This window comes from Nematolebias whitei, chromosome 15 (genome assembly GCF_014905685.2).
Source record: "Nematolebias whitei isolate Nwh7 chromosome 15, NemWhi1, whole genome shotgun sequence".
Lineage (NCBI taxonomy): Eukaryota > Metazoa > Chordata > Actinopteri > Cyprinodontiformes > Rivulidae > Nematolebias > Nematolebias whitei.
The window spans coordinates 37,202,333-37,215,980 of NC_056512.1; the positions used below are offsets into that span (position 1 = coordinate 37,202,333).

A 13,648-nucleotide genomic window follows, 5' to 3' on the forward strand; every position below is an offset into this window, starting at 1 on the left:
GAGTAACACCTGCTGTAACATGTCTGTATGAGACCGGAGCAACACCTGCTGTAACTAGTCTGTATGAGACCGAAGCAACATCTGTTGTAACAGGTCTCTATGAGACCGGAGTAACACCTGCTGTAACATGTCTGTATGAGACCAGAGCAACACCTGCTGTAACTAGTCTGTATGAGACCGGAGCAACGTCTGTTGTAACAGGTCTCTATGAGACCGGAGTAACACCTGCTGTAACATGTTTGTATGAGACCGGAGCAACAGCTGCTGTAACTAGTCTGTATGAAACCAGAGCAACACCTGCTGTAACTAGTCTGTATGAGACCGGAGCAACACCTGCTTTAACACGTCTGTATAAGACCGGAGCAACATCTGTTGTAACAGGTCTCTATGAGACCGGAGTAACACCTACTGTAACATGTCTGTATGAGACCGGAGCAACAGCTGCTGTAACTAGTCTGTATGAGACCAGAGCAACACCTGCTGTAACTAGTCTGTATGGGACCGGAGCAACACTGAAACATGTTGTTCCAGACACAGCAGCAGGACAAAAATTGACAGACTACAGTCTGAGGTCCAATAAGTCGTGAGTTGTTCCGGCTCTGTGGGTGTTTTAGATGAAGAGGTCATAAAATTAAGTTCTTCAGTTTGGGGCTCAGGACTTCTGACCCAGCTGTTCAGACCCCCCTCCATGTGTGAGGGTTCGAGGCCCAGCAGGAAGTAAACGAGCCTCAGGAGCGGGACTCACCGCTGCTGTAGGCGTACGGAGACTCTGCTGACCCGTCCTGAAGGCTGTCCAGAATCTCTCCTTTGCCCACGTCACTGTCTCCCACCAGCAGGAACTTCAGCAGGTAGTCGTAGCTCTTCACCGGACTGCCCTGGCTACTCATCTCACAGCCCGGCAGGCTGAAAGCTGGACCGGTATGTTCTGCTTCTGGTTTGACCCAAAACAAAGCCCGTCATGCCATGAAGGTTCTGAAGGAGGGGCCACCACAGGAGCCTGTGTTGGGCTCGTTTCCCAGTCCCAGCTGAGGATCCAGACTGAAGACACCACAAAAATCAGATTCTGTAATTAAAAATAATTATTTTAAAAAAGTTCAAAGATAGTGATAAAAACAGTACACAAAAAAGTGTTTTTTAGGTAACTTTAAATAATAAAATAATAAATGTATTTGTATTCATATATAAATAAACTGAATTGAATAATATTCTTGCTCCCCCCCTCCTGTTTCCATGGTAACAGATGTTTAATCAGTTAATTTGTTTCCATGGTAACAGATGTTTAATCAGTTAAACTGCTCCTTAGCAACAAGAAGCTAGCCCTACAGCTAGTAGGCTAGGCTAGCTATCATCACTTTTGCTTTAAGAAGTAGAATTTAAAACCAACGTCCCACCGTAATGTTAGCTTCAAAGATTCATTTCCAAGCAATGTTAAAGAGAAAAGTGTTTGTTTTGTTCAGAGAAAAGGTTTTCTGAGCCAGCTGAACTCCGTCAGGTCATTTCAGGCCCCGCTCCTCTTCATTTGAATCCCAGTACAAAAGTAACTGTAACGTGACAGCGTCGTTAGGTTCTCCTGAATAATCCCACATCTGCCGTGGAACCACGCAGCTTCTGAGTTACGTCCATCCCAATCTGTGAAGCTTGGTCCGGATAATCTCAGCACGGACGGTTTCCATCCATCCATCCGTTCTTCTCACAGATGTTCCTCCTCAGAGCTCACAACACTGACGCTGACAGATCAGAGCCCGCCCCTTCGCATCACGCCCCGCCCAAGCAGCGATAAGCCCCACCTTATGATGTATCTGATTGGACAGTGTGTAACAAACAGCGGCTACCATTGGCTAATGAAAGTGTCCGTCACAGAGGGAAGTCAACAACGCGCAGATGGTGGGGATAACAAAGATGAACCATTCTCCAACAGAACAAAGACAGAAACACCTGATCAACATGATCATTTTAAATTTAAATAGACCATTCCGATTCTCTCATGTAGGAGGCCCCGAGGCTCAATGGGATTAATTTATATAAATAAAGGTTGAATGAACATCATTGTTTTCTTCTGACAGTATCAATTTATCATCATCTTCATCACTTAAAAAAGGCTCATCTGAGATTAAAGGACAAAACTAAAACACAGCTCCTATTTCTGAAGAGATTATACATTACTAAATAGTAGATAAGCTGCATAGTTTGTTTTGGTGCAAGCATCACTTTATAAAATATATTTGGATGTTTTCCTATTCTGAGACGTGCCCTGTAATTAGGTTTTTCTTAATCACAGTGAGATCTGTAAACCAACCACCAGGGAGCACCAGCAGAGTATCTCTGGTTCTGGTCCCAAGCCCAGCTTAATGGTGGAGGTTGTGTCAGGAAGGGCATCCAACGAAAAACACTTTTGCCAAAACTAAAATGAGAGTTCAAAGAGACTCTGGATCGGTCGAGGCCCTGGTTAACAACGACCGCCACCAGTGCTGCTGACAAACAGGGTGCTGACAGAAATTGTGCTACTGTTAGTCAAAGACCCCGAGGAGGGAAATGTGTCAGGAGACAGAGAGAGAAGAGGAAAGTTAAGAATGTGACTAATGTGACTACGGTGACATTATTTACATGAACGCCCCTTCAAGCACCTGGAACACCTTGACCAATGGCTTCAAACATCTGTTAAGAAAACCAACACAGATGTTCCTGCTTTTGGTTTTCTACATCACTTTACAACCTAGCTGTTTTTGTTTCGTTATTTTAATACCATTTTCTTTCATTTGTTCTTCTCAATTTGTATGCTTTTTATGATTGTCTATTGTTGTCTTTGTCATCCACTGTTGTCATCACTCTGTTTAAATCAGGTCTTTCTTGTAAATGAGTCCCTGAGGATCAATGGGGTTAAACTGTATGAATAAAGGTTGAATGAATGAAAAGAATGTAGGATTGAGGGTTTCAACTCTAAATGTGGGGACAGTGACAGGCAAAAGGTAGAGAGTTGGCTGACATGATGCTGAGAAGGAAGGTTAATGTTTTATGTGTCCAAGAGACCAAGTGGAAGGGCAGCAAGGCTCGCAGCATTGACACAGGGTTCAAACTGTTTTACCATGGTGTGGACAGAAAGAGAAATTTCTTTAATAAAAGTGTTTCTTTGCACCAACTTGATAATGAACACTTCTGTGTCTCTTCTCTCTTCAAGATCTGTTACTTGGTTTGTTCTTTGTTGAGCACCTTTAAGCTCTTTGATGAATCGTTTGAGTCTGGCAATGGCCTTTACAGCTCTCGACCAATCTGAGAACTTTTTTAAATGCTCTAGAAATGGGTTCACTTCCTTTGACTGTGTGTGTGTATGACCAAGTTGAAGATCTGTTTTTTCAACCTCTCCCACCATTTCCTCTTTAACTGGAAGATCTTGTTCCAAAAGGAAATTGGGGTTTGTCATGTTTGAGTCTTTTCATTGAGTAGCAGCTAAACATTTTGAGGACTGATCGGCTGGATTTTCTGCTTTGGATGGTAATGGGAGTTTGTAGTGCCCGTTTTTATTTATTTATTTATTTTCGTTTTATGCTTTTGGTCACCTTTGACCTGAACAGAATGTCTTCCTGCAGGACTGGGTTGTCGTCTGTTGCGTGCTTCAGAAAATCATGTTCGAAAGCCTTTATCACATCACTTGGACTGACTTCTTTTACTTGGGTTCTGCATACAAAATGCACATGTTGCTTGAGTTCAACTGCTGGTTGTAACACGGGTTTCTTTACGAACAATGATTCTGTGATTCGTGCTGATGACATCTTTGTGGTTTTGAACTTGAGATGAGCAACCAACTATGCTCCAGCCAAGGTTGGTTAACTGTGCATAGGGTTGGTTCACCTTGCCTGCAAGAACTTCACATGGTAGGAGGGCTTGTTCACAGTTATAACAAGACCAACTTCGCATTCGATCTTTGGAGGTAGCTTATCCACCAGCCTTTGAAGATGAGGCCACTTTAAGGCGGTTTCAGGCATCGGGATATGTGATTTGTTAACAGGGATGAACTCTTTTGTATAGACTGGTGGCAATGTGATTCTCTTTTCATGCTTATATCCTCTAACTTGACGGTTTACCAGCTTGTCACATGGTATTACTGTTGACTTGGTGGACATAGCTGACAGTCGCAGATTGACTTTACCTTTATCCGTCAATATCTTGGGCTACTTCGTCCAAAATGAAGGATGTATCGCTCTGTGAGTCAAAGAGTGCATATACTAAAACTTCTTTGTTTGGGTGATTTTTTTGATGAAACCCAGACAGGTACTATTGAAGGTGTCAGTGTGTTTGAGGTTGTTTGAGTTACTCTATTAGAGATCGTTGGTTTATCTCCTTCTTCAGTGTTTGTTTCGTCTTCGTCTTGAGAGTTATCACTCTTTGCTCCTGGTATCACACTCCTTTGAATGATGTCCTCTTTTGAAGCATCCAAAACACAGCCTTTCTGCTTGTGCAAACTTGATACGTTCTTGGACTGGGTTTTCTGTGAATGTGAAACATTTATCAAGTGTGTGACCATTTCACTTACAGACAAGACAGGTTACAGTATATGTGTGGCTTAAGTTTGTCCATAATGTTTTTGCTTGAATAACCTGGCTGCCTGAGTGTTTGTGTTTACTCATTTCCAAACCTTTGCGAGTTTGTACTAAGGTTATGGGATCACATAATAAGTCAGCTACAGTGGATATAAAATTAAAAAAATGTGAAAGGATGGATATTTTTCATTACTAGCTTTTCTTATTAATTTCATGGCTGTCCGGTTCCATCTTGTGATCAACCACTCTGGAAGTTTTAGCAAAAGTTTTTGAATTTTCATACAGTCGTTGTGTGACATTGCAGCTTCACAACTCTTAAGGAAGTCAGCAAACTCCCTCAGCTCACTTCCATCCTTGGAGTTATTTTAGACCAACTGTTAAGCTTGTCTCTAAAGCATTTTCCCATTTTGAATGGACTTCCAAACGCTTTTCTAGCACTTTCCAAGCTGAATCGTATTCTTCATCTGCACCCACTAGGAGAAGGTCTTCAACCGCTCTCTTCGTGGGTCCACCGATGTTCTTTCTGAGATAATAGTTTCTCATTCTTTGGAATGCTTTTTCTTTCTATCAGGATTTCAAATGACAACTGCCAGTCTTTAAACTTTAAAGGGTCGCCAGTGAACAATGTAGGTTCTGGAGTTGGAAGACAATTAGTATTTATTGATTTGAAGAAGAAGAAGAAGAAACGCCTTCAAAGGCTTCATTTGTTATGTTGTTTGTTTATTTGTTTAACACAAGATCAACAACGCAAGGAAATGTTCAGGATGAAAACTGATTCAGTTTTTTTTTATTAAAGTTTAGAAAAACAAGGTTCAGTCACAGAAAAACATCCAAACTTGGTTACTGTGAAAACCTAAATGTTTAAAGTCCAACTAAAGAAATCTAAAGTTTTCTTCTCAGACCCTCAGGTTAGTGAAAGTTCTTCCTCCCATCCATGCTCCTCACGTCAGGATTAATCAATTCATAATCTATCACCATTGATTAGCACGACAAATTAGGAACTTTGAAAATGAGCAAATATAAAAACCAAACAGCTCAGGGAATGTCTGAGGGGGTCTGAGGAGGTCTAAGGGGTCTGAAGGGTTTTGAAGGCAGGTTGAGGGTCTGAAGGGTTCTGAGGGGTTAGCTTTCTGCTGGTAAACGCCTCTGCCTTCTCCTCAGCTGGTCTTGGTGGTCTTGTGTCTCCAGGGGTAAAGCAGCTCTCCGATGAAGAGCTTCCTGCTCAGGGCGACCCATGAGTCTTTGGGGCAGCAGGTGTAGGTCGTGGTGCGGTACGTTTGGAGCACGGAGCCGAAGGTCAACGGGTTTATCTGAGGAAGAACAACAAACAGTTGGAGGTTCTGGACTGAGTCGGGGTTACGGGTGATGTGAAGCATTGAAGTATTACCTCCATCAGCAGGTGGAGGGCGGTGCCGGGCTCGTCACACAGAACCCTAAACTTTACACCTTCTGGAAGAACAAACAACACATTTATTATTAAGGACCTTTAATTTACCCTGTAGTAATTTCAGGTTTTTCAGTAATTTCAAGTTCAGGTCTCTCTTGTAAATGAGTCCTTGTGGTTCAATGGGACTAACCTGTATAAATAAAGGTTGAATGAAGAAGTAATCAATTAACCTGCAATCAACCTTTATCTGTAATCAGTTGGAGGACGGCCACCGCCAGAAGCACCAACAACTTGCGGTCACAGCTCAATGCAGCTACCTCAACAATTGAGATGCGGAACATGGCCCACTCTGACTCAATGCCCCCGCCTCAGCTGGGATGCAGTTAAAACTCTCCCGTAGGTGCAAGTTGAAGATCTTTTCTACGGATTCTTCTACCAGATGCTTCTAGCAAACCCTCACTACACATTTGGGTCAACCAGGTCTTTCCAGCATCTTTCCTCACTGTCTGATCCAACTCACTACCAGATGGTACTTCACCACTTGCTCAAGCCGAGATCGGATGCTTCCCTCCCTCCCTCTCCGCTTTGCTGCTCTGTCTGTCTGTGAAACTGCTTCTGAGCCTCTCTTGTATTTCTTCCGAACCATAATTATGGACTTGTTTTGACCAGTTGGTCCCTCAACTCAATTTACAGCATTTCTTCGAAGAGAAGACAGGCTTTAGGCGAGCCGATTTACCCTGTTGGCACGTACGCAGCTGGATATCTCATCGACTGGAAGACTTGATGATGTGTCTATCTCTGCTGCCATCTGTGGATGTTAAGGACGCATATTTAATTGGATTTACGATAACTGGTTCCTGCTTTTTGGATTCAGCTGGTGCTGGTTTTTATCTACAATCAAGGAAGTCGTCAGCAGCAAATTTGGACCCGATCACGCTGCTTGCCTTTATGATGGCCATTCCTTGACATACCTCGAGAATGTTTATGGATCTCACCGGAGGACATTGACTGATTACAGTGACCTCGAGAGCATCTGTAAGCGTTGTTGACCGCTCTCGTCTCTTCCTTCTTCCTGCTCTGCAGAATGTCTACGTAAATATGTGCTTGTTTGTGCGAGATGTTTTTTCAATATTAGAGGTTTTTCTCAGCAAAGAAAAAAGTCTGATAGGAATTTTTTTCGCCTCCAACTCCTACATGTGTCCAGTTAACCACTGTTTTTGTCTGTCCAAACAGGTCTCACTTGTAAAAGAGTCTTCGAGGCTCAATGTGATTTATCTGTTTAAATAAAGGTTGGATGAATGGTGATCAGTCAGAGTCAGAGAGGCTTACAGGTGCTGGTCATAAAGTTAGAATATCATGAAAAAGTTGATTTATTTCAGTAATTCCATTCAAAATGTAAAATTTGTAAATTATATTTATTCATAACACATAGACTGATATATTCCAAGTGTTTATTTATTTTATTGTTGATGATTATAACTGACAAAACCTCAAATTCAGTATCTCAGATAATTAGAATATTGTGAAAAGGTTCAATATTGAAGACACCTGGTGTCACTCTAATCAGCTAATTAACTCAAAACACATGCAAAGACCTTTAAATGGTCTCAGTCTAGTTCTGTAGGCTACACAATCATGAAGACTGCTGACTTGACAGTTGTCCAAAAGATGACCATTGACACCTTGCACAAGGAGGGAACAACACAAAAGGTCTTTGCTAAAGAGGCTGGCTTATCACAGAGCTCTGTGTTGAAGCATATTAATAGAGAGGTGAAGGGAAGGAAAAGATGTGATAGAAAAAAGTGTACAAGCAATAAGGATAGCCACACCCTAGACAGGATTGTGAAACAAGGCCATGGTCCTCCACTGAAAAAGGGTGGGTTGCTTTTAGGTTAAGGGTGAGGTTCTGCCTCAAGTGGAGGTGTTCAAGTATCTTGGGGTTTTGTTTTGTTCACAGTGAGGGAAGAATGGAGTATCAGATTGTCAGACAAATTGGTGCAGTGTCTGCAGTATTGCGGACTCTGTGCCAGTTTGTTGTGGTGAAGAGAAAGCTGAGCTGTAAGGCAAAGCTCTCTGTTTAACGGTCAGTCTACATTCCTACCTTCACCTATGGTCATGAACTCTAGGTAGTGACTGAAAGAAAGAGATTGTGGATACAGGAGGTTGAAATAAGTTTCCTCCGCAGGGTAGCTGGACTCTCTCCCTTACAGATAGGTTGAGAAGTTCAGTTATCAGGAGAGACCCAGAGTAGAACCGCTGCTCCTCCACATTGAGAGGAGTCAGTTGAGGTGGTTCGGGCATCTGGTAAGGATGCTCCCTGGGCGCCTCGGTAGGGAGGTGCTTTGGGCATGTCTGACTGGGAGGAGACCCTGGGGAAGACCCAGGACATGCTTGAGACTACATCTCTCGGTTGGCCTGGAAATGCCTTGGAGTCCTCCAAGAACAGCTGGAAGAGGTGGCTGTGGAAAGAGAAGTCTGGACCTCCTTGTTCAAGCTGCTGCCCCCGAGACCTTCGAAACAAGCGGAAGATAATGGATGGATGGATAATCTGTAATTTACCTGTAATTAACTTTTTTTTAAATTTAATTCAAAAATACTTTATTAATCCCAGAGGGAAATTAAATGTTGTTGTAACTCATCATCCTGGTTTCATTAGAGTTGTAATAGATGCTGATGGCTGTGGGCAGGAAGGATCTCTTGTAGTGGTCTGTCTTGCAGCCGATCTGAAGAAGCCTCTGACCGAAGACACTGTTGTTGTATGACAGTCTGATGAAGAGGATGCTGAGGGTTGTCTATAATGTTCTTCACTTTATGAAGAATCCTTTGTACAATCATCTCCAAAGGTCCTAGAGGAGTCCCCAGAACTGAACCAACCTTCTTTATGAGCTTGTTGATCTTTTTTAAGTCACTTTCTCTGGTGCTGCTACCCCAGCAGATGATGGCAGAAGAGATAGAACTCTCTATAACAGACTTATAGAAGAAGTTTAATTAATCTATAATTATGTAATTAATCTAAAATTAACCTGGAAATAATCTTCATTTGACCTTAAATATTCCACCCGTCCCCCACACCTGTCCTTCACTCAGAACCTGTTCTCTGGTTTACCTGCCAGTCTGTAGGGCTGAAAGACACGCAGAACCATTGAGTATAGAGGGAAGGAGTTGATGAAATCCACACTGAGATGAAGGACACCCTGGAACAGGACCACCACCAGCCGCAGCTGAAACACAGGTGGGACACAAGAACTCAGACAGGTGGGACAAATAAACAACAAATGATCAAGGTTCCATCTAAAGAAGTTGTCTCAGGACAGGGTGCCTCACCAGAGTGAAGACCAGGTAGTAGAGGGCGGTGGTGGGAAGCAGGAACAGCAGGACAGTGAATAGCAGCGTTCCGATGAAAAGCTGTAACAAAAACATACAAACAGAACCTTCAGCTTCTTTTTTGGACTTCAGTCTAAAATGATTATGGATTTAATCAGCTGGTCCCTCAACGCAATTGATAATTTTTTTTCCACCAGACGACAGGGCACTTGAGACCCCTCATGACCTGAACGGACCCACGCAGCTGGACATGTCATTGATCCCTGGAGTGAGTGGAAGATGGTGTGCCAATCTGTGCTGTCCGTGGAGGCCGTAGAAGATGTGTACATTATTGGATTTATGATAACAGGATTTCTGCTTTTTGGAATTGGCGGATACCTGGGATACTGACAAATTAGGAAGACGTTGGCAGCAGTTTTGGCCATGGTAAAGCTGCCAGCCTTAAGGAAGGGTTAATTTGTGCTTCAAGCGCTCAGACTCATATGCTTATTGAGCTCAAACGCAAGCTGGATGCGATTTCTGAGAATCGTAGGCCACTTGCGGCTCCTGGAACTCACCAGAAAGGATTCAATCTTGGAGAAAGCTAATCAAGCACGGATTGGGCGGAATGTCCAATAATTCTGGCTGTTTGGATTTGCCATTGAGTGTACCAGCAGACATGGGCACCGGTGACCTCCGTGACCCAAAATGGAAGAAGCAGGTAAAATATAATGGATGGATGTACCAGCAGAACTTGAAGGCAGACAGAAAACAGAGTCTGGCAGCCACTTTAGACTTTGTTCTTAAGTCCTGCTTTCTTTGCCTCACATTCAGTTCTTCTCCTCCCACTGGGTTCATAAATAAAGCAGATAAACCAAAAACTGGACCCACCTGGTCCAGATCGTAGGAACAGGAGTCCACTCTCTGCCGCAGGACGTTCCACTTCTTCCCCCTGAAGAGTCTCCAGAGAGACGAGAGACCGTAGACCTTCAGACAGTACAGCCTGACAGACAGGCAAACAGACAGGAAGATAGACAGACATACAAACAGATGGAGACACAGACAGGCAGCAGTCAGTTAAACATCTATGGGCCCAGTTTCAGGACTCGAGGTCAGAGGTTCAAGAGTTCAGGGGTCAGAGCTTCAAGTTGAGAGGTCAGAGAATCAAAGGTTCAGGGTTCAAGTGTTCAGAGGTCCATGGGTTCATAGGTCAAAAGGTTCAGGGGTCATAGGTTCAAAGATTCAGAGGCTTGAGGTTCAAGGTTCAGGGGTCAGAGGTTTTGGTGGAACTTATTAGTTCTGTTAAAGGAGACAAAAGTTTTCATACAAATTAAAACCCAAAAATATTGTCAGGTTTGATGCTGAGATTCTGTTGTGGTTCTGGGAGACCCCTGTCCTGCTCACCTGCTCCCACATTGATCCACAGAAGATCTCAAGGTTCATGCTCAATAATCCAGGTAAAAAATCCAACAATGTTCAGTCAGGTCATCTGGACAGTTTTTTTTTTTTTGTTGTTGTTGTTGAGAGATGTTTCGCCCTCTATCCAAAGGGCTTCATCAGTCTGAGAAGTCACAAAAAAACTGTTTTCCCCACTAAGCAGTACACTACTTTAGTGGACCAACAAGTTTACTGATGATTAGATGGTTTCTGGGGGCTGTCCTCTCCCCATTGACTCCTGCCAAGCTGCCACAGCCAAAGTGGTTCAAGACATCAAGGTTCATGTTCAATAATCCAGAAATAATCAATAATCCTGGATCCACAGAAGGGTTACTGTGGACATGATGAGACAGCATGACTCAGCCAAGTAACTGTGGGAATGCTGAGTCAGTATCCCTCTGTGTTTCGTTCAGTGGTGAAGGAAAACAAACTTTACACACTGGAAAAACTGGACTTGGTTTAACTGGGACCTGGTTTTTGCTAGACTTGGTTTTCTCTTAGTGCTCCAATTTCCTCCCACAGGCCAAAAACTTCACGTTACACTAAATGGTAACTTTAAATTGTCCCAAGGTGAGAGAGTGATGAAGAGAGACTGATGAAGCCTTCTGGATCGAAGGTGAAACGTTTCAGCACAAAAAAAAAAGAAACTGTCCAGATGACCTGACTGAAAAATGTTGGATTGTATACCTGGATTATTGAGCATAGACTTCGTTCCTTCTCTAGGTCTTCACTGAGAACAGGAGCCACTGAAGGAAACTCAAGATTTTCAAAAAAGTCCTCCATGTCCGATATGCCAGTTGATGACTCGGTCGTACAGTGACTGATTAAATTTACTAAGACATATTAATTTCAGCGTTATCGTGGCATGCAGCTCCCTGTTCATCATTTATTGCTGTAACAGTTTGGTTGGCTGACTGCCCAGCTTTTTCACTGTGTTCGTATTAGCCCTGTCTAGATTTAGAGATTAAATACTCTGCCTGCTGAGGCAGGGCCTACCTGGCTCCGTAGACGTAGAAACAATAGATGTGGAAAGTGAAGAGTGCCACCATGTCTGAGAGCAGCGACAGGGCGAAGGTGAGCCCGAGACAGGCAGACAGACCACCGAACCACAGGATCCCCTGGATGAACGGAGACATCAGGTGGATGTAACCTGTGGGGGGGCAGCAGCGTTAGTCTGAACCCAGGTCCAAATGTGTGTCAGTGAGTGTCTGTACTGAGACTCACTGATCCACAGGTGGATGTGATACAGGAAGAAACGGCCCAGAACCTGGTCCAGAGCCCGGTTCATCTTCAGCCCGGCTGGAGCTCCCATCAACCACTGCAGCAGCTCCTCCAGCTCCCGGGCCACGTGCTGAGGAAGAGGAGGAAGCAGAGCAGGTCAGAGTTCTGATGAGAACTGATGAAACCTTCTGGATGGAAGGTGAAACGTCTCAGCACAAAAAAAAATCGTCCAGATGACTTGACTGAAAATTGTTGAATTTTATACCTGGATTATTGAGCATGGACATTGGTGACTTAAGTCCAGTCTTAAAACTGGACAATGTGTCATCCTCACAGACAGAAACTGGAAGTTGGTTTCACAAGAGAGGAGCCTGATAACTGAAAGATCTTCCTCCCATTCTGCTTTTGGAAACTCTAGGGACCGTGAGTAAGCCTGAAGTCTGACAGTGAAGTGTTCCGTTAGGAAAATATGGAACAATAAGATCTGTAATATAAGATGGAGCTAGGTCGTTGAGAGCTTTGTAGGTTAGAAGTAAGATTTTGAATTCAATTCTGGATTTGACAGGGAGCCAATGGAGAGATGCTAAAACTGAAGAGATATGATCTCTCCCACTAACTCCAGTTAAGACCCTGGCAGCAGCATTTTGGATCAACTGAAGACTTTTTAAAGACGTATTTGGACACACAGATAACAAACCATTGCAATAGTCCAGTCTAGATGTGACAAAAGTATGAACCAGTTTTTTTGCATCATTTTTAGATGTTTCTAATTTTAGCAATATTACTCAGGTGGAAGAAGGCGGTTCTAGTAACATTTTTAATGTGGGGGATAAAAGACATGTCCTGATAAAAAATAACACCAATATTTTTAAAATTAGAGCTGGAGGACAGATTAATGCCATCCAAGGAGGCAGAAAGACTGAAAAATTTATTCCTGAGATGCTCAGGTCCAAAAACCAAAACCTCAGTTTTGTCTGTGTTCAAAAGCAGAAAATTTAGGGTCTTCCAGGTTTTTACGTCTTTAAGACATGCTTGTAGTCTAAGTAGCTGATTGGATTCATTGGGTTTCATGGACAAATATAACTGTGTATCATCAGCATAACAATGAAAATTTATCCCATGCTGTTTAATAACTTTACCTAATGGGAGCATATATAAAGTAGGGTATTGGTCCAAGCACTGAGCCTTGTGGAACTCCATGACTAACTTTGGTGTATGATGAAGATTCATTATTTACATTTACAAATTGGAATCTATCAGATAAATATGATTTAAACCAATTTTAGATTTTTTTCTGTAATTCCAACATCATATTCAAGCCTCTGTAATAGAATATTATGACCAGCTGTATCAAATGCAGCACTGAGGTCTAACAGGACCAGTGTAGACACCTGTCCATTGTCAGAGGCCATGAGAATATCATTAGTAACTTTCACCAGTGCAGATTCAGTGCTGTGGTGAGCTCTAAACCCTGAATGAAACTTTTCAAACAGATTATTTGTTGCAGATGATCATGTAACTGACCAGCAACTGTTTTCTCTAGAATTTTTTTAATTAAAGTTAGATTAGATATAGGTCTATAATTGGGTAGAGACAGAAAAAATGAGATTGTGGATACAGTCCCCTACAGGTGTCTCTGGAGGACACAGGCTGCTCCAGGTGTCTCTGGAGGACACGGCCCGCTACAGGTGTCTCTGGAGGACACGGCCCGCTCCAGGTGTCTCTGGAGGACACGGCCCGCTCCAGGTGTCTCTGGAGGACACGG

At 43.1% G+C, this 13,648-nt stretch overlaps 2 protein-coding genes across 3 annotated transcripts in view; both read right to left on the reverse strand.

The window, feature by feature from the left end:
- The window catches only part of LOC119421055 (ras-related protein Rab-40C), a 19,100-nt gene extending 17,513 nt beyond the window's left edge, over positions 1-1,587 (reverse strand). The window contains exons 1-2 of the mRNA XM_037688448.1: positions 1,392-1,587; positions 746-1,038 (exon numbers count right to left, since the gene is read on the reverse strand). Of these exons, the coding sequence (XP_037544376.1) occupies positions 746-887 (142 nt within the window). The 5' untranslated portion in view covers positions 888-1,038; positions 1,392-1,587. The remainder of the gene's footprint in view (positions 1-745; positions 1,039-1,391) is intronic.
- A 4,028-nt stretch (positions 1,588-5,615) lies between these two features.
- Positions 5,616-13,648, reverse strand: part of pigq (phosphatidylinositol glycan anchor biosynthesis, class Q) — a 15,915-nt gene continuing 7,882 nt past the window's right edge. Inside the window, exons 8-14 of one of the 2 annotated variants that reach the window (XM_037688447.1) lie at positions 11,887-12,013; positions 11,659-11,812; positions 10,117-10,228; positions 9,247-9,327; positions 9,029-9,143; positions 5,923-5,984; positions 5,616-5,845 (exon numbers count right to left, since the gene is read on the reverse strand). In XM_037688447.1, coding sequence (XP_037544375.1) covers positions 5,693-5,845; positions 5,923-5,984; positions 9,029-9,143; positions 9,247-9,327; positions 10,117-10,228; positions 11,659-11,812; positions 11,887-12,013 — 804 coding nt within the window. In that variant the 3' untranslated portion in view covers positions 5,616-5,692. The remainder of the gene's footprint in view (positions 5,846-5,922; positions 5,985-9,028; positions 9,144-9,246; positions 9,328-10,116; positions 10,229-11,658; positions 11,813-11,886; positions 12,014-13,648) is intronic. The other variant, XM_037688446.1, reaches the window with a different exon arrangement.